This window comes from Mustela lutreola, chromosome X, assembly GCF_030435805.1.
Source record: "Mustela lutreola isolate mMusLut2 chromosome X, mMusLut2.pri, whole genome shotgun sequence".
NCBI lineage: Eukaryota > Metazoa > Chordata > Mammalia > Carnivora > Mustelidae > Mustela > Mustela lutreola.
The window spans coordinates 101,940,200-101,963,433 of record NC_081308.1 but is presented as its reverse complement, the minus strand read 5'-3'; the positions used below and the strand labels follow the sequence as shown (position 1 = coordinate 101,963,433).

The 23,234-nt window shown below is 40.7% G+C and overlaps 1 protein-coding gene across 2 annotated transcripts in view; it reads right to left on the bottom strand.

Annotated features, from left to right (window-relative positions):
* The window catches only part of DOCK11 (dedicator of cytokinesis 11), a 188,584-nt gene that overhangs the window by 5,754 nt on the left and 159,596 nt on the right, over positions 1–23,234 (bottom strand). For both annotated transcript variants that reach the window (XM_059158508.1, XM_059158509.1), the window contains 7 exons: positions 22,557–22,663; positions 14,468–14,590; positions 11,340–11,453; positions 10,530–10,676; positions 1,542–1,752; positions 1,036–1,226; positions 354–454 (listed from right to left, as the gene is read on the bottom strand). In XM_059158508.1, the coding sequence (XP_059014491.1) occupies positions 354–454; positions 1,036–1,226; positions 1,542–1,752; positions 10,530–10,676; positions 11,340–11,453; positions 14,468–14,590; positions 22,557–22,663 (994 nt within the window). The remainder of the gene's footprint in view (positions 1–353; positions 455–1,035; positions 1,227–1,541; positions 1,753–10,529; positions 10,677–11,339; positions 11,454–14,467; positions 14,591–22,556; positions 22,664–23,234) is intronic.

Genomic DNA, 23,234 nt, shown 5'->3' with positions numbered 1-23,234 from the left:
CCTACCCTAAATGGTCTGAAATGCTGTAAGATGAAGTCAGTCAGGCGGAGGAGGAAAGCACAGAATGAACGCAGGCTTGCTTTTGTGTCACAATATCTAAAGGGATAAAGGAAACTGGCATGTTTCATCTCTTGGGATGCTAGGATGTCGTTAATGACCCGCAGTGAGAAAGACAGTGTGCGTTTCCTCGCTGCTTAAAGTACCATTAGCAGTTCACCTAAATATTGTAAAAGAGAATGGAGAATGTCCATTTTTGGGGGAGGGATGTTACTAGGTGAATATTTTGGTTTCTATGAAGAAGAACATGAGAATAAAAGGATAGAGGTCTAACGGGAAAAGGACACAGCACTTACCGAAACATGTCTTTCAACTCATTTACTTTCTTAGGTGGATACTTGGTAGCTTGACTATCATTTAAGAAAGCCCTTGCATATGCTAATGGACCAGCATTTACCTAAAACACAAAGGGAGAAAAATGAGAGAGTGGTTAGAATGTAATCAGAAAGTAATTTCTGTCTTTTTCTTTTTCTTTTTTTTTTTTTCAGATTTCATTTTTTTTTTAAGTACTCTCTACTCCCAATAAGGGGCTCGAACTCACAACACTGAGATCAAAGAGATGCACATTCCCCTGACTAAGCCAGCCAGGCACCCTGCATTTCTCTTAAAAAAAAAAAAAAACCCTAAATACATTAAAAATCTGAGGACCATATTTACTCTTCTTACTGGAAGTTTATTTGAAAAAAATGACTAAAGCCAGTAATCTGCAAAGACGCTATTCAAACAACTTACTTAATGGCTTCAGCTCTGGAAACACAGAGCTTGGCTACCGCTGCAGGGCTTTACACTAAAGTCTTCTACCATAAAGTGAAACTGATAGACACTGAGCCTCCCTTCCTTCTGTTCACTGAGGACAATGCATGGGCTTTTGCACTCGCTAAAAGCGGAACACACAATTGCCAAGTTATGCTTGCTCGGTGCCCTCAGGAAAGCGAGAACATCGGGAACCACTTAGGATGCATTCAGCAACGGACCTACCTGTACCGAGACACAGCCTTGCAATTTCAGCTGGAGCTGAATCATGTCGACGTCAGCAGAGGAGCAAAGTTTGTTAAGCTCTGCCGTTTTATCTTTGATTTCATCAGTAGCAACATCAATGGGCTTTAAATTGATCTGCTGTTCATAGCTGATAGGGATCCTCTTCTTCACGTACGGGAAGGAGTTGGAAGCTGTTAAAAGGTTCACGTTGATTTGTTATCTCGGAAACAAATCCTCTGTTCCAACAGTCAAGTCAAAGGAAAAACTCCATTATGCTGAATTGTCCCCACTGTGCGCTCTCTAAGCACCCCGAGGCATTCAGTCACCCATTACATAAGGGGCGACAATGGTCTAGAACATCGCTAAGTTGGTGCAAGCTAGTGGGTGAGCAGCAGACAGTGAAGGATTATAACTACACGTCACGTCCTCCTGCTTGCCACCTGTTACTGGCGTGCATCACAAAGAACCAAATCAAACAAAATGTTATCACGCAAAGTCCTACTTACTGGTCAAGATTGTGCGGCGTTTGCACTGTTCTTCTATGCAACCTTGTTTTTTGCCAGACAATGTGTAAGGAGCTTCAAAAACAAATCTGCTGATATTATGGTTTCTTTCAAACTCGGTCTTTCTTTCTGTGAGTTCTTTGTCATCAAAGTAGGGCTTCACGTAAGTGACTTGGATATGAGCATATTTTGGATCGAGCTCTTTGGCGTTTACCTGTAAAGAAAGTAAGTTCTGGCTTTTACTTAGTGGAAGGGAAAAGTGGGGACAGGTAAGCCACTAACTCCTTTGTTATCCACTGAGGAACATGGTCATGATTGTGCTCCCAACTGAATACACACCCAGAGGAGAGCTTTGTACTTTTTTAAAGGATCATTTCCTTCTTTATAAGAAATTACAGAAACCTATGTGGAAGTTATAGGAATGGGAGAAGAAAATAAAAATCGTAATCCTACCACTTGGCGAGTGCCATTATTCACATTTTCATATATTTCCTTCTAATCTATTCTCCAGGCACATATTATTTACAAAGCTGAGGTCACACTAAACCCTGTTTTGTAATCTGATTCTTTAAAAATATATTACAAAGTTAACTGTACGTTTGAATTCTACCTTGATAAAAACAGATAATGGAGAGGATTCTGAGAAGGGGGTAGAGCACCAGAAATCTAGCTAAAGCTTACAACTTGTAGGGGAAGGCTTGGACAGAAAATTGCAGTCAATTTTGATTTCAGCAGTCAATTGATTTTCAGTTTGATTTGTATTCAATTTCAGCTCTTGGTCAATTTCAGCCTCTCCTTTCCTACTCCTCAGCCCCATGGCAGGCAGCTGGCACATGTTCCTGGAACAGCTTGGCACATATTCCTGGAACAGCTTGCGGGAGCCAGAAGGGGCAAGAAGGACCCCATCTCCTAAATCTTGGGGCCTGTGCTCCAACCACTGTTTCTCATCATAGAGGTACAAAGAGGTTGTGGCCATTTTTTTTGAAATTAAAAATTTATTTATTTATTTATTTATTTGACAGAGGGAGAAAGAGAGAGAGAACACAAGCAGCAGAGTGGCAGACAGAGGGGGATGGAGAAGCAGGATCCCTGCAGAGCAGAGAGCCCCATGTGGGGCTCCATCCCAGGACCCTGGGATCGTGCCGAGCCAAAGGCAGACACTTAGACTGGGACACCCACGCGTTGCCCCTGCTGTGGCCATTTTGTTGCTCCTGCGTACCCTGGCTGAAGTGACTTCCAGGGGATTTAAAAGATCTCTCCCCTCTATTTTTCTTTCTCTCCTCTTGGGAGCTAGACACTGAAGACAAGGACACTCAAAAGCAACAGCATACAGGAGGGAAATTGGAAACTCACCACACATACCCAGGTAAGGAGCAGGTTCAGAAAAGACCTGAGAAGAGCCTAAATTTACACCTCAGGCTGATCCATGGCACAGAGACAGTCTAGAATAATTAAAAACAAAACCCAGCAAATCCTGGGAAAGGGGGAGAATCTGATTTCCAGAATGGGAAATCTGATTTCCACCGTATCAGGTCCAAATGTCCAGTTTTCAACAACAACAAATCATAAGGCATGTGAAGAAACGGGAAAGTTCAGTACATTCAAAGGAGAAAAATAACCCAATGGAAACTTGTCCCCAAAAAAGACCAGATAGTAGACCTACTAGAAAAATATTTTAAAACAACTGTCTTGATGATTAAAGAACTAAAGGGAGATGTGGAGAAAGTCAAGAAAGCGACGTATGGACAAATTCAGTATCAGTGAAGAGGGAGAAAACTTAAAAAGAAACCAAATTTTTGGAGCTAAAAAATATGATAAGTAAAATGAAAATTCACTGGAAGTATTCAAAGGTGGATTTGAGCAGACAGAGGTAATAGAGAACTGGAAGATACTACAAGCATGTTGGGGCCCCTGGGTGGCTTAGTCAGTTAAGCTCAGGTTATGCTTAAGTTCTGCTCAGGTCATGATCCCAGGGTCTTGGGATCAAGTCCCATATCGGGCTCCCCCTGCTCTGTGGGGAGCCTGCTTCTCCTTCTCCCTCTGCCTGTTATTCCCCCTGCTTGTGCTCTCTCTCTCTCTCTCTCTGTGGCAAATAAATAAATAAAATCTTAAAAAAAAATCATGTGGAACATCACCCAGTGGACCAACACACACACTGTAGGACTCCCTGAAAGGAGAAGAGATGGAAAGGGGAGGAGGTAATATCTGAAGAAATACTGTGTGGAAACTTCCCAATGATTATAAACACCCAAGAAGATCAAAAGATTCCAAGTAGGTAAGTCGAGGGGACCCATATTGAACCACACTAAAATCGAAGTGTCAAAAGCCAAAGACAAAGAGAGAATTGTGAAAGCATCAAGAGAGAAGTGACTCATCACGTGTAATGATTTTATTTTCTATATAATTTAAGGGACTAAATGTGTTAAAAATTATTAGCTTATTTTTTTGGACATACAATGTACAAAGATATAATTCTACAACATCAACAACTAAAAATGGTAGGGATGGGGCTATTAAAGCAGCAGATTTTTGGTATGGTATTGAGGTTATATGGGTATAAATTCAAATTAGAGTGTTATAACTTCAGGATGTTAAATATAATCCCCATGAAAGCCACAAAAATAGAATTGAAGAATACAGTCAAAAGGAAATGGGAAACAAATTTAACTATTTCACCATAAAAATTAATTAAACAGGAGACAGTAATGCAAAAAATGAGAGACTAAAGAGCTCTAAGGCATATAAGAAAACAAATAACAGAATGAATGAAATCTCTCCTTATCAGTAATTACTTGAAATGTAAATGGATTAAAATGTAACCAAAAGAGATTTGTAGAATGGATTAAAAAATTATGATCCAATTATATGCAATCTACAAGAGATTTATTTTAGATCCAAAGACACACAGGGGCTGAAAATGAAAAACAGAAAAAGAGATTCCATGTACATAGTAACCAAAAGAGAGCAGGGGTGAGTATATTAATATTGAATGAAATAGACGTAAAGTTTTAAGAGTTCACAAGAGACAAAAATGACATTGTATACTGATAAAAGGTCCAGTACAGCAAGAAGGTAAAACAATCATAAACATCTATACACCTAATAACAGACCATTAAAATAAACAAAGGAAAAATGAACAGAACTCAAAGAAGAAATAGTTTTACAGTAACACTTGGAGACTTTAATACCCCACTCTCAATACTAGACACTGCAAGCAGACAGAAGTAAGGAAGGAAGAAAATAGAGGACTTGAAGAACACAATAAACCAATTACATCTCACAGACATATACAGACTACTCTACCGAACAACAATATGCTTTATGCTTTCTTCTCAAGTGCTCATGGGACATTTTCCAGGATAGATGGCATGTTAGGCCACAAATTAAGTCTCAAAAGATTTAAAAAGACAGATATCATACAAAGTATCTTCTCTAACCATAATGAGATAAAGTTAAAAATTAATAACAGAAGAAAAAAGGGAAAATATATATATCTGTGGAGACTAAACACTTAAAAAATCAAAGATTCAAAGAGAAAAAAATCAAATAGGAAATAAGAACACCCTTAGAGATAAAGGAAAACTTATAGGACACAACAAAAGCAGTGTCAAGTAGCAGATTTATAGTGATAAACACAACATTAAAAAATGGGAAAGATCTCAATTCAACAACATAATTTTATAACTTAAGGAACTAGAAAGAGAGGAGCTAAACCCAAAGCTAGCAGAAGGAAGGAAATAAAGATTAAGCAGAGGTAAATGAAATAGAGAAAAGCAATGAAACCAAAGTTTGGTTCTTTGAAAAGTCACTGAAATTGACAACCTTTAATTAGAAAGACTAATACAAAAAAAGAACAATCAAAACTACTAAAATCAGAAATGAAAATTACATTACTACCAATTCTATAGAAATAAAAATGATTATAGGAGAGTACTATGAAAACTGAATGCCAACAAATTAAATAACCCAGATGAAATGAACAAATTCCTAGAAACACAAAGCCTACAAAGACAAAACCATGAAAAAAAAGGGAAAAATCTGAATAGCTCTATAGCTAGTAAGGAGACTGAATCAGTAATCAAAAATTTTCCGATGGGAGCCCCTGGGTGGCTCAGTCAGTTGGGCAACTGACTCTTGATTTCAGCTCAGGTCTTGATCTCAGGGTTGTAAGTTTGAGCCCCATGTCAGCTCCGTGCTGGGTATGGAGGCTACCTTAAAAAAAAAAAAAAAAATTCTGGGGCACCTGCATGGCTCAGTCAGTTGAGTGTCTGACTCTTGACTTTGGCTCAGGTCATGATCTCGGGGTCATGGGACTGAGCCCCATGTCAGATTCCACGTTCAGTGTAGAGTTTGCTTGAGATTCTCTCCCTCTGTCCCGTCCCCTGTCTGCTCCCTTTCTCTCTCCAATAAACAAACAAACCAAAAAACAAACCAACAAAATCTTAAAAAAAAAATTTCTGATGAAGAAAAATCTCTGGACCTGATGTCTTCACTGGTAAAGTCTACAACACACTTAAAGAACTAACCTCAACCCTTCTCAAACTCTTCTGAAGAACTGAAGAGGAGGGATCACACCCTGACTCATTCTATAATGTCAGCATTACTCTGAAACCAAAGCCAAAGATAGTACAAAAAAACCCCTATACCAATATCCCTTATGATGTAAAATCCTCGACAGAATACTGGTAAAGAGAATTCAGCAGCATATTAAAAGAATTATATGCCATGACCAAGTAGGATTTATTCCTGGAATGCAAGGATGGCTCAACATAATTAACATCAATCAAGGTAATATACCACATAAACAGAATAAAGGGGAAAAAAACCCCTTCATCATCATCTCAATTGATGCAGCAAAGGCATTTGACAAAACTCAACATCTCTCATAATAAAAATACTCAATAAACCAGGAACAGAGGGAATTTCTACAATCTAATCAGAGCCCCTAGGAGAAACCCACAGTGAACATTATACTCAATGCTGAAAGGCTGAAAGCTTTTCCTCTAAGATTAGGAACAGAGTAAGGATGTCCACTTTTGTTGCTTTTTTCCAACATGGTGCAGTAAGCACCACTGAACTCTGCACATAAAAATGGTCAAATTAAGAAAGTTCTGTGTATGTGTAACAAAAAATGCATTTTAGTTATTATAGTTCTATATGGTCATTAGCAGGACTTTAAAAAAAAAAAAGACTTTATTTGAGAGAGAGTGTGAGTGAGCACAAGCTGAAGGGGAGGCAGGGGGAGAGGAAGAAGCAGACTCCTCATTGAGCAGGGAGCCTGATGTGGGGCTCGATCCCAGGACTGCGTGATCTCAACCCAAGCCAAAGGCAGATGCTTAACTGACTGCGCCACCCAGGCACCCCGCTCATTAACGTGACTTTTAATGGATATATGGACAGAAACGATTTACTGGATCAGTCCCTTATCAACAGAGTCTTAGGTTGTTTCTCAACATTTTGCCATTGCAAACAATGGTCCGAGGGACATCCGTGCATCTAAAACTATGAGCATTATTTTCGGATTTATTTGCAGCATCAATTCCTAGAAGTGGTTTCCTTAAAAGATTTACACAGTAGCAAGGATGTTGATATACATGACACAACTATCCTATAGGAAAGCTTACCCATTTGTACATCCATAAGCAGTGACTGACATTGTGAGAGTGGGCACACTTGATGACATTAGTCATATCTTGGGTCCTCTGGTCCTCCAAAGGGACCACAGGAAAGCAGAATGGTTCTCTTCCAGAGGCATAAACTATGGTGGTTATGGACCATTTCATGAAAAGCTTAAATCCCATGTTAAGAAGCTACGCTGCCAGAGGCAAATCTCAGAGCTGTCCCTGCTGGACAGTTGTCTGCGGGCCCTAGATACCCTCCCCTCTATTAGTCTCCCCATTCACCCGACGCTATGCCCAGGCCCTTCTTTCAGTGTTTTCCCAGTTCAATTGGACTTGGGCCTTCGCTGTTGGTAACTTTGTCAATGTTACTGCAACTGAAGATAGCCCTTTTTCATGTTTGGTGTGGAAAACAAAAATGGAAACAAACAAATGAAAAGACAACAAAAACCTCTTGGGGAGAAGTCTCTGTAACCTTTTTTTTTTTTCCCCTCAGCAGATACAGGAGGACAGCCAGGAGACAGAAAGTTTCTTAGCATCTTTGAACTTCTCCAAACCCATTCTATTTGATCTTATGTGAAAATCTATAAGCCTAGCTCCAGAAACCTTAACCTTCTTTTCTCTCCCAGTCACTGGCTAGATTTCTCTACAGAGAACAAACTGGGGATGCCTGGGTAGCTCAGTCAGTTAAGTGTCTGCCTTTGGCTCAGGTCATGATCCTGGGTCCTGAGATAGAGCCCTGGGTCCGGCTCCTTGTTCGGTGGGGAGTCTGTCTTTCCCACTACCTCTGTGTGCTCTCATTCTCTCAAATCAATCGATCAATCTTAAAACAACAACAACAAACTGGTGGTTTCCAGAGGGGAGGGGAAGGGGGGCATGCGCAAAATGGGTGAAGGAGAGGGGGAGGTACAGGCTTCCAGTTATGGAATGAATAGGTCACGGGAATAAAAGGCACAGCATGGGGAATACAGTTAATGACACTGTAATAGTGGTGACAGGTGGGAGTTGCCTTAAGCACGGCATTAAGGCATAAACTTGTTGAATCACTATGTTGTGTACCTGAAACAAACATAACATTGCGTGTCAACTAGACTCAGAAAAAAAAAAAAAAAGCGAGATCTTTCCTCAGAGACCTCAGGAGATGGTTGAGGTAATTATCCAGGCTAAGACAAAATACAGAAGGGAAATTTAAAAAAAAAAAAAGAGGTTAAGCCTTATTTTAACCTTATAAAAGTAAAATATGTATATGGTAAAAAGTTCAAACCATACACAAGGGTATCCATGAAAAGTCAACAATTTCTTGCTGTGTAAGACCCTAGTCCCTCTCCTCAAGGGCAGGCACGGTTAACAGTTTTGTGTGTCTCATTCCAGAAATTTCCTAAGAATTCACAAGTTTTTGTGAACATCATTTTTTACACCCATGTGATCAGCCTAGCCATGATTTCCTGCTCCTCACTTTTTTCCCTGCTCAAGAATATATCTTGACAGGTTCAAATCGACACTTCTAAATAAATCTATGTGAATTTTTAACGCATAGGTCACTATATCCATTTTGTGGGTAATACCATTTCTTTAGCCATATGGACATTTAGATTGCTTCCAGCTTTCTCTATAAACTTTGCAGCCTTGAACACCTTTAATCATCCATCTTTCTGGTAGTGTATGCCTACAGGATAAAATCTTAAACACGCAGGGGCTCCTGGGTGACTCAGTGCATTAAGCACCTGATTCTTGATTTTGGCTCAGGTCATGATCTCAGGGTCATGAGATCAAGCCCCGGGTTGGGCTCCATGCTGTAGGTGTGGAGCTGGGCTTCAGAGTCTCTCTCCCTCTGTCCTCCTACCTACCTTTAAAAAAAAACAACAACCTTTAAACGTGAAATTATTGTGTCCAAAGAAACGTACGTTTAAAATATTGGAAAATATTGCCAAACAGCTCTTCGAACTGTCTGTGCTCGTAAGTAGATTTTGTTCTTTGGCAAGGTACAAGAGTGTTTTTAATCTTTACTTGCACACATCAAGACAGAAATAAGGACTTTCAAAGTAGCAACTGCTTATGATGTCTGTCGTCAATGGAGAATGATTCACATATTGTGCGTAACATAATGTTGGCAGTCCAGCTGCCTGAGAGTGGTTTGTCCCTAGGGCTGGCTCACCAGGTTTTTAGAGGCAAAGTCAGGCAGAAAAACTGAGTGTTGTTCAGGAAGCTTGGCTTTCCATTAACTTCCCATTTATAGTAACATTTGTGCGGCAATGAGCCTGAGACTATCTGGATACAGGGAGATAAAATCTTCCGTTGTCTTAACTGAATAAAACACCACAAAGTAGTGACACTGATGAAGAAGGAAGTAGAGGGGTGGTGTCAAATGTTAATGAACGTGAAACCTACTGGCAGATCTGCTTTTAAAATGTCTCAGGCGGAGAGTCAAGGTAAAACCATCTCCATGGGAGATGAGTCTCCAAAGCTGAGAGCGTTTTCATGACGGGCTGTGAAGGGTCTTTACCATGGCCGTGAGCTTTTTGCTCTGACATTGCCTACTAGCTGCTAGTACTACCTGCATCCTCGTCACTCAGTAAGTATCACTGTGGCCTGCAGATCCCGCGCTGGGTAGGTCCCTCCTGCCCTAACAACCGGCTCTCATTCTGGGCACATCTATGGCGACTAAGAACAGTCAGGCATTCCTACGGTGCTTTCCTCAAAAGTCGCCTATGGGAAACGATGCATCTCTGGTGAAGAGGCTTTCTTGCTGGAACCTTTTTCATCCTGGCCTGCCAGGGCCTGGTGGGATGGGTAACTTTTAGAGCAAGCCCAAGGGATCGCTCTTAAATGTACTTCATTGCACATGTAACTACTCAACTAAGGACAGCTTGAAGGAAATGCACTAAAGGCATGAGTAGTCTCTCCACTTTGTAATGAGAAAAATGAGGCAGAGAGAAGTTAAGTAACTTCCCTATGGTCACCTAGCTAGCAAATGGCAAGAGAATGGAGATTTGGGGCAACTGGGTGGCTCAGCCGGTGAAGCGTCTGCCTTTGGCTCAGGTCACGATCCCAGGATCCTGGGATTGAGCCCCGCGTCAGGCTCCCTGTTCAGTGGGGAGCCTGCTTCCCCCTCTGCCCTGCCCTCCTGCTCGTAACCTCTTTCTCATGCTCTCTCTCTTAAATAAATACAAATCTTCAAAAAAGAGAGAGAGAGAGAGGTGAATGGAGATTTGAATCCTGCTCTGACTCCAAAAAACCCCCATCCTTTCTTTCACTGTCTGGACAGGCTCTATGTCCATACTTCTCGCCTACCAGCTAAAAAAGGAAAAAGCCAGCAATGTACCACGTTTGGAACTCACAAACAATGATTTCAAAACACAGGGTATACGTTACCTTATCAGAATCCTGAATTATTTTAACATTCTCTGTGCCAAATTTTTCGCCATAAAGTTTCACGAGTCTCAGGGAAATCTCCGAGAGGCCGGTGAGTTTAGGCTCTTTATAGATGTACTCCTTCCCATCTTCTTCTTCAAAGAAAGACTATTGTAGAGTGAAACACACAATCACTGGTAGCTGGAGCAAGCGGAGCACTTAAAGACAGCGCACAACTAACTGGCAATAATATATCTGAAATATGTTTTCAATAACATTGAGAGCCACATGGTGTGTATTCACTCCCTTAATTTTGAATACCTAAGAATTATCAAATTCTCCATTGCAGGGACATATCCTTGGCCTGACGATTTCCCCACTAGGGTTTTTCTCATTCCCTGTCACACTTCCCTGTTTATTTGAAAGCTTGCAGATATTAAATATAATAGATATCAATATAATGAATACATATATATATTTATTAATACTTAACATTAATATATTTATTGTATATTTATAGAATACATAATATTTATATATAATTATATATTACATAATATATAATTAATATAATAGATATTAAATATACACTTTAAGAAGTTCAACAGAAAATGAAACCGAGGGAAAAATTCAAATCTTCCATGTTGTACTCTGAACTAATGGATTCAGATATGGAAACCAAAGTGAACTTTACACTCACAGAGGCTTCTGGCTGCTGTGATCCGCCCTCTACCTAGACAGACTCTAAGAACCAGTACTCGCTGCTGTAGCAATCTAGTAATTCAAAGGTGAATGTTCAAAAAGAAAAACAACATACTTCTGTATACTTACTTGGCCATAAAAGGCAACCCTGAAGAAAGTCCCTAAAAGTCTCTTTTTTGTATGCATAACCTCTAGAACTTTTGTGTAAGCTCCATGAAGAGTTCTATAAACTTGAGTAAGTTTCTGAAAAAGGAGAATATACAAATCAGCTTTGTCTTTTGGCTCATTACTAAATGGTTAAGACACATGCATGGGGTGGAGGGGGAGGTTTGGGGAAGCAATGCTATTTCCTGTTAAAAATGGTTTTGTTGGGGTCCCTGACCTTTTGTCACAATTAGACAAAATTCTTCAACCATGTTAAGTCTAAGGGCAGAGGGGCGTCTGGGTGGCTCAGTCATTTAAGCATCTGCCTTAGGCTCAGGTCATGATCTCAGGGTCATGGGATTGAGTCCTGTGTTGGGTTCCCCGCTCAGAAGGGAGTCTGCTTCTCCTTCTGCCCTCTGCCCCTCCCCATCACTCATGCTCTCTCTCTCAAATAAATAAAAAAATCTTAAAATTTAAATTAAAATAAAAAATGCAGATATAAAAATAAGTATATATATATAAAGTGTATATATATAAAGAGTATATATAAATATATATAAATACATATTTATATATAAAAAATATACATAAAAAGTATATATATATATATACATATATATATATATATATGAGTATATGCCTCAGTGAGGACTGGGTTTACACAAGTTTACAGAAGTTTTCAAAGAATATTTTCATCTATACACCCAGAAAAAGGGAGCATGTTGTGCAAAGAACATTAAGAATGTAAAAAGACAACGTATAGAATGGGAAAAAAATATTTGCCAGTTACAGATCTGGTAAGGGTTTACTATCAGAAAATATAAGAAATCCCAGGGGCCCCTGGGTGGCTCAGTCATTTGGGCATCCAACTCTTGATTTCCGCTGGGGTCATGACTTCAGGGTCCTGAGCCTGAGCCCTGTGTCAGGCTCCGAGCTCAGCGGGGAGTCTGCTTCTCCCCCTCCCTCTGCCCCTCCCTCCACTCGCACTCCTGCTCTCTCTCTCTCAATAAAAATCTTTTAAAAATATCTTAACCAAAAATAACCCTCACAACTCAACCACAAAAAGACCAACAACCCAATTTAAAAGTGGACGAAGTTCTTAAATAGACATTTCTCCAAAGAAGACATGCAAATGGTTAACAAGCACATAAAAAGATGCTCAAAATCATTGGCCGTAAGGAAATACAAACCAAATATCACAATGGGATAACATTTCATGTCCGCTTCACAGCTCTAACGAGAAACCCAAAGTAACAAGCGTTGTTCAGAATGCGGAATGTTTGCATCGCCAGTGGGAAGGTAAAAGGGAAAGCAGTTTGGTGGTTACTCAAAAGGTTAAACGAAGAATTATCTCATGAAACCTGGCAATTCCATTCCTAGGTAGATGCTCAAGATTAATGAACACATATGGCCACACAGAAACGAGTGTCTGTAACAGCAACTGTTTCTTATAGCCAAAAGGCGAAAACAACGCAAATGTCTGCCACAGGATACACTAATAAACAAACTGTAGCAGAGCCATGCGATGGAAAATCATTCTGCCATAAAAAGGAATGAAGTCCTGATCCACACTACGACTTGGATGACCTTTTAAGTATCATGGTAAGTGAAAGAAGCCAGACACAAAAGGTCACATCTTCATTAATCCCTTTTGATGATACATCCAGAATAGGCAAATCCGAGAGAGACAGAAAGCAGATCAGTGATTACCAGGGAATGGTGGGTGGGGTGGAGAGTGATTACTTAGTGGGTAGGGGGTGTTTTTCTGGGACCATGAGAATGTTTGGAAACTAGAGAGAGGTCTTGGGTTCCAAGCATCACAGATGCACTCGATGATCCTGAACTGTACACTTTCAAATGGTTAATTGCATGTTCTGTGAATTTCACCTCAACAGAAAAGGGGGGCACAGAAACAGTTGAGCTCAACTGGAGGGAAATTTTCCTTATCTTTATGGCTGCTATCTCTTGACACTTTTCAGCCCATCCCATAAATATACAGAGAAAAATTAAATTCCGGTGTCCTAGAAACAATGCCTATATCTCATGTAGAACGTCAGGGGTTCTGCACAGACCTTTACAAGCCTCTAGGGAAACGGGAGTAGTGTCCCTACAGAAAATATCATTTCCTTTCATGTGTAGAGAAGATATATTTTTTTTTCTTCCCTATTAGTTGACCAAGCAGCAAAATGCTCCCTGGGTTTCTAGTAGCCTTATCTTCAAGCTAGTATGAAAGTAGGTACTACGGACATTTTACGAAGGTTCTTAGGATGTAATGCTTTGATGGAAGGAGCAATGTCATTTCTTTTCTTCTTTTTACAAAGATTTTATTTCTTTATTTGAGAGAAAGAGAGAGAAAGGGAGAGCTCAGAGGGAGAGTAAGAGGGAGAAGCAGGCTCCCCACCAAGCAGAGAGCCTGACATGGGGCTCGATCCCAGGACCCTGAGATTACAACCCAAGCCAAAGTCAGATGCTCAATCGACTGAGCCACCCAGGTGCCCCACTACTAGTCTTTATTAATTAGCCTTTATCAACAGCTTTGGCTGACAGACTAAATTGGAAAAACTCCTCATGGTACGACTATTCCTAGTGTCTTAATTACATCCCCCAGGTCAGCTGTCAGAACCTTTAGTCTCCCCATCGAACTGAAAAGAATAGGCCAGGCTTATGCCTCTTCTCAGGCAACAGGGAAATTCAGAAGCTTTTTTGAGTGAAGGTTTGGAGAAGACAACACTGAATTTTTTACGTCCTGAGGGGAAAGGGGGGAAACTGCTGGATTAAAATGTTTTAAGAACCACTTATATAATTGAAATTTAAACTTATATTCTGCATGTTTTGCCCTTAATTTCCTTTGGCAAATCTCTATGAATGTAAAGTCGGATTCTCATTTTAGGATTTCACAGGGTTTTGAAGGATAGGAACTTTCAAATTAGACAAATATTTCAAAACGACACAGTTAAGTATCTATATTCTATAATAAAATGCAAATGCCGTAACATAATGAGCCTTCTAGTTTTCGGAGGATGCATAGTAGAGGGATAGTGACATAACTACATGACTGTTTTTTCCCCCAAAACATAGTTGAGGCCAATGATACCCAAGTTTAAATGACCTACCTCAAATTCACGACGTTTCTCATAAATTGGAATGATCAACTTGGAAATCTCAGAAATTACTTCGTAACGTTCTGCTTTCCATAAGCCATCCACACACTGTTCTAGCAATTCCAGCAACACCTCCTGCATTAAGAGCAAAACGCAATCAGGAATTAGACCTGGTCTGAGGGTTCTGGGCAAATAAATTCTGAGCCATTTCAAGTACACACAGAACAAACAGAACGTGCACCGAAGGAGCAGGGCTTATGCAACTCTACTTTTTAAATCAAATACTTGAAATGGAAACCCTTCTCAAAAATATGAAAGTAATCCCTGACAACAGTGAAGCATACCTATTTATTTCATTTATTCACACAATGAAGATGTTAACTGTACTTAAAAGTGTCACCCACTAAGAAAGGGTATCTTTAAAAGGGGATGCATTATTTGTTCCAACTGGAGAATGAATGAAGATCTGATGGGATAAATCCCACTAAGCCTCTGAATGTTGTTTCTTTTTTATACTGAAGCTGTATTTACACATAATATAACAGAGTCTTGAGAAGATTTGAGAGACTGTGGACTCTGAGAAACAAACTGAGGGTTTTGGAGGGGGGGGTGGGGGGGTGGGTGAGCCTGGTGGTGGGTATTAAGGGGGGCACGTATTGCATGTAGCACTGGGTGTGGTAATGAATTTCAGAACACTGAAAAAAAATTAAATTAAATTAAATTTTTTTAAAAAAAAAGATTTGACAACTTTCAAGCTCGTGTGGGAGCGATAGGAGTGTTTATGAAAATGAAGTGATTTTGGTAAAGAATGCTTCCTTCCTGACTGTTGGCCCTAAAATTGGGGGAGGATGAGAAGATAATAGGTCAAGATAGAGATATCTGACCTTGCCAGAAAATAACAGTTGCAACAGATAATTTTATGACCATCTCATGTTCTCAACAATGAGATGATGAAGCCCGTTACCCCCGCTAGCCAGAAGCCTTAACAAGTTTGTTTCTCTCTTGAAGAGATGAGATGCTCTTGAGATTTACAGAACTGAATGCTAAAATGGCTCTTATTTTTTTTTAAGATTTTAATTTTATTTATTGACAGACAGAGATCACAAGCAGGCAGAGAGGCAGGCAGAGAGAGAGAGGGGGGAAGCAGGCTCACTGCTGAGCAGAGAGCCCAATGCGGGGCTTGATCTCCCAGAACCCTGAGATCATGACCTGAGCCAAAGGCAGAGGCTTAACCCACTGAGCCACCCAGGCGCCCCTAAAATGGCTCTTCCTGTATACCCTTTAGGCAATTCTGAACTCAGCTTCTTCCTAAACTGTTTTTTTCACTTGTGTTTTTCCTATTCAGCCAAGGGCAACACCCTATGAACTCTTAGCTAGAAGACTTAAGAGTCGTTTTGACTCCACCCCCGGGATGGGTTCAAGGGTGTCCCTTGAAAAGAGATGCTGAAGTCCTAACCCCCAGTTACCTCAGAATGTGACCTTATTTGGAAATAGGGTTACTGAGGATATACTTAATTATGGCACAATCACACTGGAGTAGGGTGGGCCTTCAATCCAATATGGCTGGGATCCTCCCAACAAGACAGAGACTTGGAGGAGGACCCCATGTGACTACAGAGGCAGAGTCTGGAGTCCAGGAATGCCAGAGACCAGCTAGGAAGAGGCGAGGAAAGATTGTCCCCAGAGTGTCAGAGGGGAACATGGCCCTTCTGACACCCTGATTTCAGCCTTCTAGATGCTAGAGCTGTGAGACGATACATGTGGGTACATTATGGCAGCCCTGGAGACCCAGTGTGCTCTCTCTCTCCACTCATCCTCTCGTCAGCTCGTTGCCAACTTCTACCAGTATTTTTTTTAGATTTTATTTATTCATTGGACAGACAGAAATCACAAGTAGGCAGAGAGAGAGGAAGAAGCAGGCTCCTCAGGCTGAGCAGAGAGCCCGATGTGGGGCTCGATCCCAGGACCCTGGGATCTTGACCTGAGCAAAAGGCAGAGGCTTTAACCCACTGAGCTACCCACGTGCCCTGCCAGTCTGACTTCTTAAATGTTTCTTAAATCTGACTCTTCCTCTCTACTTCCACACACACTGCTAAGGTTCAGGACTGTATTATTTTCTTGCTCACTGATCTTCCTGCCTCCAGTCTGACGACTTATAAATCTATCTGCTGTAGGCTTCTGATTCCAAAGGCAAACCAGACCACGTCCGTCTCCCCTTCTTAGAATTTCAAGATGGCTGCCACTTCATTCACAGAGCAAAGGACAAGATCTTTCATCTGGCACATGAGGCTGGCAATAGTCCAGCCGACGCTTCTATAATCTCATCATTCATGGTGCCCAGTCTTGTACTTTATGCTCCAACAGCAAAGAGCTACCAGAAGTTTGGGGCACCACAGTGTGGCCCTCACTCTGTGCCTTTGTCCATGCTGGGCCTTACGCCCTTTACTCCCCTTCCAGGGGTTAACCCCTTCAAGACTGCTTAGATATCACCTCTTCTGGGATCCTTCTCCTAATCAACACTAGATACCTTTTATCCTGCTCTGAGAATTCACTGGGTGGATAAATATCCCTCTCCTTACCCATTATCTTTGTCTGACTTTCCAAACGGGCTGCGAGTTTTCAAGAGTAGTAATAATATTTTATTTATATTGGTTTCCTCAGTCATTAGTATAGTGGCATCGAATGCTGCTACTTGAAAAAATGTATATTAAGATTCACTAGCCAAATTAGAATTCCTAACAACCGTGGGAAGGAAGGACTTTGGGGGAATTAAAAATCTCTCACAAACTAGTGAGTCGCAGAAATGGAAAGCTGGCTTACAATGGGGAAATAAATTCACTGTAATGACAGAACAAAGCGGGAGATAAGAGAAAACTGTGCCTCCAGCAATAGATACAGAAAAAGCATTGGGAAAAACTCAACATCCCTTCATGATATTAAAAAAGAACGCTCAGCAAACAAGAACTAGAAGGAACCTTCCTCAGTCTGATAAAGGGCACCTGGGCTAAACCTACAGGCTGAACACTCTTCTCGTGTAAGTTTGAGAATGGGTCAAAATGTCTGTTCTCACCACTTGAATTCAACATGATAACGGTGCTAGCCAGTGAAACCAGGCAACCCAAAGAGAGAAAAGGCATCTAGATTGGTGAATGTAAAAACGCCTGTGTGTGCAGATGACATGAGTGCATAGGCAGAAAAGCCTCGGGAATACACAAACCCCTAAAACAAATACGCGTATTTAGCGAGGCGGCAGATCGGAAGATGAACATACAAAAATCAACCGAATGGATAGATACTAGCAACAACAAACTGAGAAAGAAATCAAGCAATACTATTTACAGTGGCAGCAAAACATCAATCATCTACCAATAAATCCAGCAAAAGACTTATGTCCTGAAAAATCACAAAACATCACTCTCCATGGACTGATATATAACTGTAACAAAATGCCCCCAAAACTTCCAGCAGGTGATTTTGAGGAAATTAGAGAAGAGGATTCTGAATTTTATATGGAAATTCAAAGGATGCAGACTAGCCAAAATGACTTGGGGGAAAAAAAAAAGCTGGAGGGCTGACACTATCAGATTTCAAGACTTCTCAACTTAGAGCAATCAAGATGGTGTGATATTCATATCAAGATGGACAAACAGGTCAGTGCTACGGAACGGAGTCCAGAAATAGGCTGCACATACCTAAAGAACTGAAATTTGACCAAAGTGCCAAAGTAATTTAATCAGGCGAAAGGAAATTTTTTCATTTTCCCCCATATGGTGTGAATCATCTAAATATCTGCCTTCAACCTTGACTTCTATCTGATTGCAGGTTCAAAAATGAATTCTAGATTACAGAGCTAAATATAACATGTATAGACAAAGTTTATAGAAGAAAAGGTAAGGGGGTGCCTGGCTGGCTCCATCGGAGGAGCGTGTGGCTCTTGATCTCAGGGCTGTGAGTCTGAACCCCACGTTGAGTATACAGATGACTTAAAAATAAAATCTGAAAAAAAAAAAGGTAGGACAACACCTTTGCAGTCTTGAGGTAAGCAAAGATTTCTCAGACCAGACATAAAAAGAACAAACCACTAAAATGGTAAGTTGCACTTCATCAAAACCAAAACTTTTGGCACAATAAAAGACTCAATTAAGAAATGAATAAACAAATCAAAGACAAATCTGCAGCACATGTATCTGACAAAGAACTTAAAACCAGAGCATATTTTTGGTTCACAATGGGGTGCCTGGGTAGCTCAGGAGGTTAAGTGTCCAACTCTTGACTTTAGCTCAGGTCTTAAATCTCAGGATCCTGAGTTCAAGCTCTGCGTTGGGCTCCATGCCCAGCATGGAGACTACTTTAAAAAAAAAAAGGAAAATATAAATTAAAAATTCAATGAGATACCAACTCGAATGGCAATAATAAAAGAAAGATTAGCCACGTCAGATGTTGGTGAGGATGGGGAGCAACTGAAACTCTCATCCTTTCCTGGTGGAAGTATAAAATTGTCCAACCACTTTCAGAAACTCTTGGCAATTTCTTAGAAGATTAAATACACAACTTCCCTAGGATCCAGCAATTTTACTCCTAGGTATTTGCCCAAGAATAATGAAAGTGTAAGTCCACAAAAGGTCATAGATTAAGAATGTTTAGAGCAGACTTATTCATAACAGCCCCGAAATAGAAATAATCTAAAATTCATCAACAGGAGAATGGGTTCAGGAGGAAAAAAATCAGTTATCAATACAATGGAATATTATGTAGTAATGAAAAAGAACAAACTTTTTAAAAAATTTTTTTTTAATTTATTTGACAGACAGAAATCACAAGTAGGCAGAAAGGCAGGCAGAGAGAGAAGGGGAAGCAGGCTCCCTGCTGAGCAGAGAGCCCGATGCGGGGCTTGATCCCAGGACCCTGAGACCATGACCTGAGCCAAAGGCAGAGGCTTAACCCACTGAGCCACCCAGGTGCCCCAAGAACAAACTTTTGATATACTTAGCAACATCGATGTATCTCAAAAACATCAGATTAAGCAAAAGAAGCCAGATGCAGAAGGGTATTTATTGAATGGAATGAAAGAGTCCATTTTTATGACACTGATGGGGGCGAAATTAATCTATGGTGATAGAAATTAGGTGGTAGGGAGAGGAGACTGACAGGAGATGGGCGTAAGAGAACTTTATGCAAGAATGGATATGTTCAGGACGCCTGGGTGGCTCAGTTGGTTAAGCAGCTGCCTTCAGCTCAGGTCATGATCCCGGCCTCCTGGGATCGAGTCCCACATGGGGCTCCTTGCTCAGCAGGGAGCCTGCTTCTCCCTCTGCCTCTGCCTGCCACTCTATCTGCCTGTGCTCACTCTCTCTGTCAAATAAATAAATAAAATCTTTTTTAAAAAAAGAATGGATATGTTCTATTTTTTTGTTTCTGCTGATAAGTCACATGGATATATACAACTATCAAAATTCATCAAACTGTTTGCTTAGGAATGTGCCAATTACATCCCTAAATACTACTGCAAATTATGGGATGCCTGGGTGGCTCAGTTGGTTAAGCATCTGCCTTCAGCTCAAGTCAAGATCCCAGAGCCCTGGGATCAAGTCCTACATTGGGCTCCTTGCTGAGCAAGGAGCCTGCTTCTCCCTCTCCCTCTGCCCCTCTTGTGCTCTCTCTCTCTTCCTGACAAATAATAAAATCTTTTTTAAAAAAACCTATTCCAAATCAAAGGTCAGACATGCAGTTTTAGAAACAAATTAAATTTCATTATTATTGGTTTTTCACGTATATAAATACAGGCACTATATAGACAACCATTTGTACTTTGCATTTCAATAAAGCTCATAAATCAGTGTCAGTTATTTTTCCTTTGGCTCAAGCATGAGGAAGCCTTCTTCCACAAGCTGCAACATACAAAGGCTTTTCTGAACATGATTCTATCTGTATACATCAAATAAAATGTATAAATTATTACTGAGAACACACGAGAGTTCCCAGCAAATGTGTTTACATAGAAAACAGATTATAGTTCTTGAGTAATAGGAAATGTTGCCATTCTCTTTGAAGGTATCTGACTCAGGCTCAAGGCTATTTCTGTGAATAAGCTGAAGATGTTATTTGGAAGATGAGAATGTAACTTTAGTTGGGCTCAACCATTTATCTTCCATAACTCCCCTGAGTTCTTCCACTGTCAGCCCATAAGAACTGGAGGTCTCTGGGAAATCATTTAAGTCTAACTAAGACCCCCTGCCCCCCCAAAATGTGAATTAACTTCCCCAAGGCTTCACAGTCAAGCACTGAGCTGGAATTAAAATGCAAGTTTCTAGAGTATCTGTTATAATTGACTTAGCAAACATGTTGTAAATATCTACCCTTCTAGGTTCTAGAGTAAAGTGTAACATCACTGTCAAGTACGTCAGCCACAAAGCCTGACACTTCTGTAGTGCCTAATGAGCTACAGAGAGCTTTACATTTATTTTGAATTGACCAGGATGGTATTGTCCTTATGTTACTGATGAGGCAAGAGACCCATATAGAAATAGTTAAAGCTTCTAACCATGTCATTTTAGCTATATGAACTACAGCTAACTTGAGATTGTCCTGTATTTAAAAAAAACAAAACAATTCATTCAGTATAATGAAGTATATCTCTGTCACTTCAATCTGATTGCTGATGTTTTTTAATACAACTCTCAAAAATGTGTTTCTATGGGACTACAACCCCTTAAATTTCTGGTTTTGTTCATTTTTTCATCTTCCCACTCTGCAAACTTCTTTGTGTTTCAGTCTTTGGTTCTCTGGTTTTCACTGGCTCTGTGAACTCCCATCCTTGCTCTGCTTTGGTTCTCAACAGATGACTTCCAGATGTAGCTCTCTGACCCTGATCTCTCTCCTCAGATTTGGTTCTAAACTTCTAGAAGCCTGATGGTTACTTCCGTCGTGATAACCCTCCTACTCCAAATTCAACATATATCAAAGATGGAATTCATCATCTTCCCTGGAAAATCACCCACCTGTAGTTTTTCTGGAACAGTCAAACCCAAAAGCTCAGGGCTACCTTTGATTCTTCCCCTTCCGGTTCTCCTCCTAGCAGGCCTTCCTCCTATCTTCACAGTGCATCCCGACTCAGCCAGCAGGTGGGTTTCGGCCCTGACTGCCTCACATCTAGACTCCTGGGCAGCCCTCTCTCTAGCCTCTATCTTCAACACGTCTCCCACATTACTGCCAAATGACACACTCCACTTCCTTGCTTTCATCCCACCATTGTTCTGTCCTCATTGTCTGAGAGTAATTCAACATTCTCCTGAATAAAGCCCAAACACCCAGTTTCTCAAAAATATCACCTCAACTACTTCTCTTCTCGATGTGAACCCAACCGGGTTTAGCCAAAAGGATCCATTCTACTGCCCTAAAGCCTCATACCTTCCCACCTTGTAGACCACTTTGGTGGTGTTCTCTTTCTTCACCCCTCTCTAATCACAGCTCACTGTTCTACCTCAGCTCAAAGGCACCTCTCTCACCTTTGACTTTACGTGGAACACACTGTGTGTATCATTCAAATGGTACGGTCCTGCTCCCCACCCCACCCCCATTCTGTGTAGGTGCATTAGCCATTCAGGTAGGCACCGGAGGTCAGTGAGGGTTTGGCCCTGGCTGATTATTTTATAGCACCTACATCATCAGGTCCAGGGCCTTGCTCATAAGCCAATAAATGTTTGTTGACTGACAACCGAAGCCGTCTGGTAGCCATATGAAATTTACAGCAGAAATTTTCCATGTTTAAACAGACTCTTAGGCATACTCTGCTGAGTGGCTACATTGTGAGCTATATTTTTTTAAAGGAGGTTTTTTCCAAAGTATGTTGACTCTGATCTGGTTACTGGGATGGCAGTTTGAAGATGATAAATATTGCCTCTCTGAAGCCAGACGATAGGATCCGTTCCAGAGTCACGGCTTCATATTCCAAATAGGGACATCTTGGCCCTGGGAAGGTTTCATGTTTACAGTTCATCAGTCCTCAGTTCCCTTCCAAATTAAGTTAGCTATAATAATTTTTTAATATAAATTTCAAGAAGTTAAATTCCTATAACTGGCATTGCAGGCCCTGGAATCTTACTTCACTATAATGGACATCCATCATTCCAGCATCTTCTTTCATGGCTCCTTCTTCGTCTATATTGGGAGTAATTTTCTTGAAGGCTGAACATCCATTAGGGAATAATTCTGTATGAACAGAAAGCAGTGAAAGGAATTTATTTTTTTTAAAAAAGCGGTTTTTTTTAAAATTTTTTTTTCAGTGTTCCAAGATTCATTGCTTATGTACCAAACCCAGTGCTCCATGCAATACGTGCCCTCCTTAATACCCACCACCAGGTTCAGCTATCCCTCCCCCCTCCAAAACCCTCAGTTTGTTTCTCAGAGTCCACAGTCTCTCGTGGTTCGTCTCCCCCTCCAATTTCCCCCAATTCACTTTTCCTTTCCTTCTCCTAATGTCCTCCATGTTACTCCTTATGTTCCACAAGTAAGTGAAACCATACGATAATTGACTTTCTCTGCTAGACTTATTTCATTCAGCATAATCTCCTCCAGTCCCATCCATGGGGGGGGGGGGGAAGCATTTTGTAAATAACAGCCTTACAGGGACTGGTTACCTTTAAAAACGAATGTGGATATTTTCGTACCAATCAAAGTCCTAAGTGCGATTTTCAGTCTGTAAAGAATTTTACAAATGGTTCCCATCTACTACACATTTTACTGGTCTTTTCCCCCAAAAAGCGAGCTCAGGTTACCAACA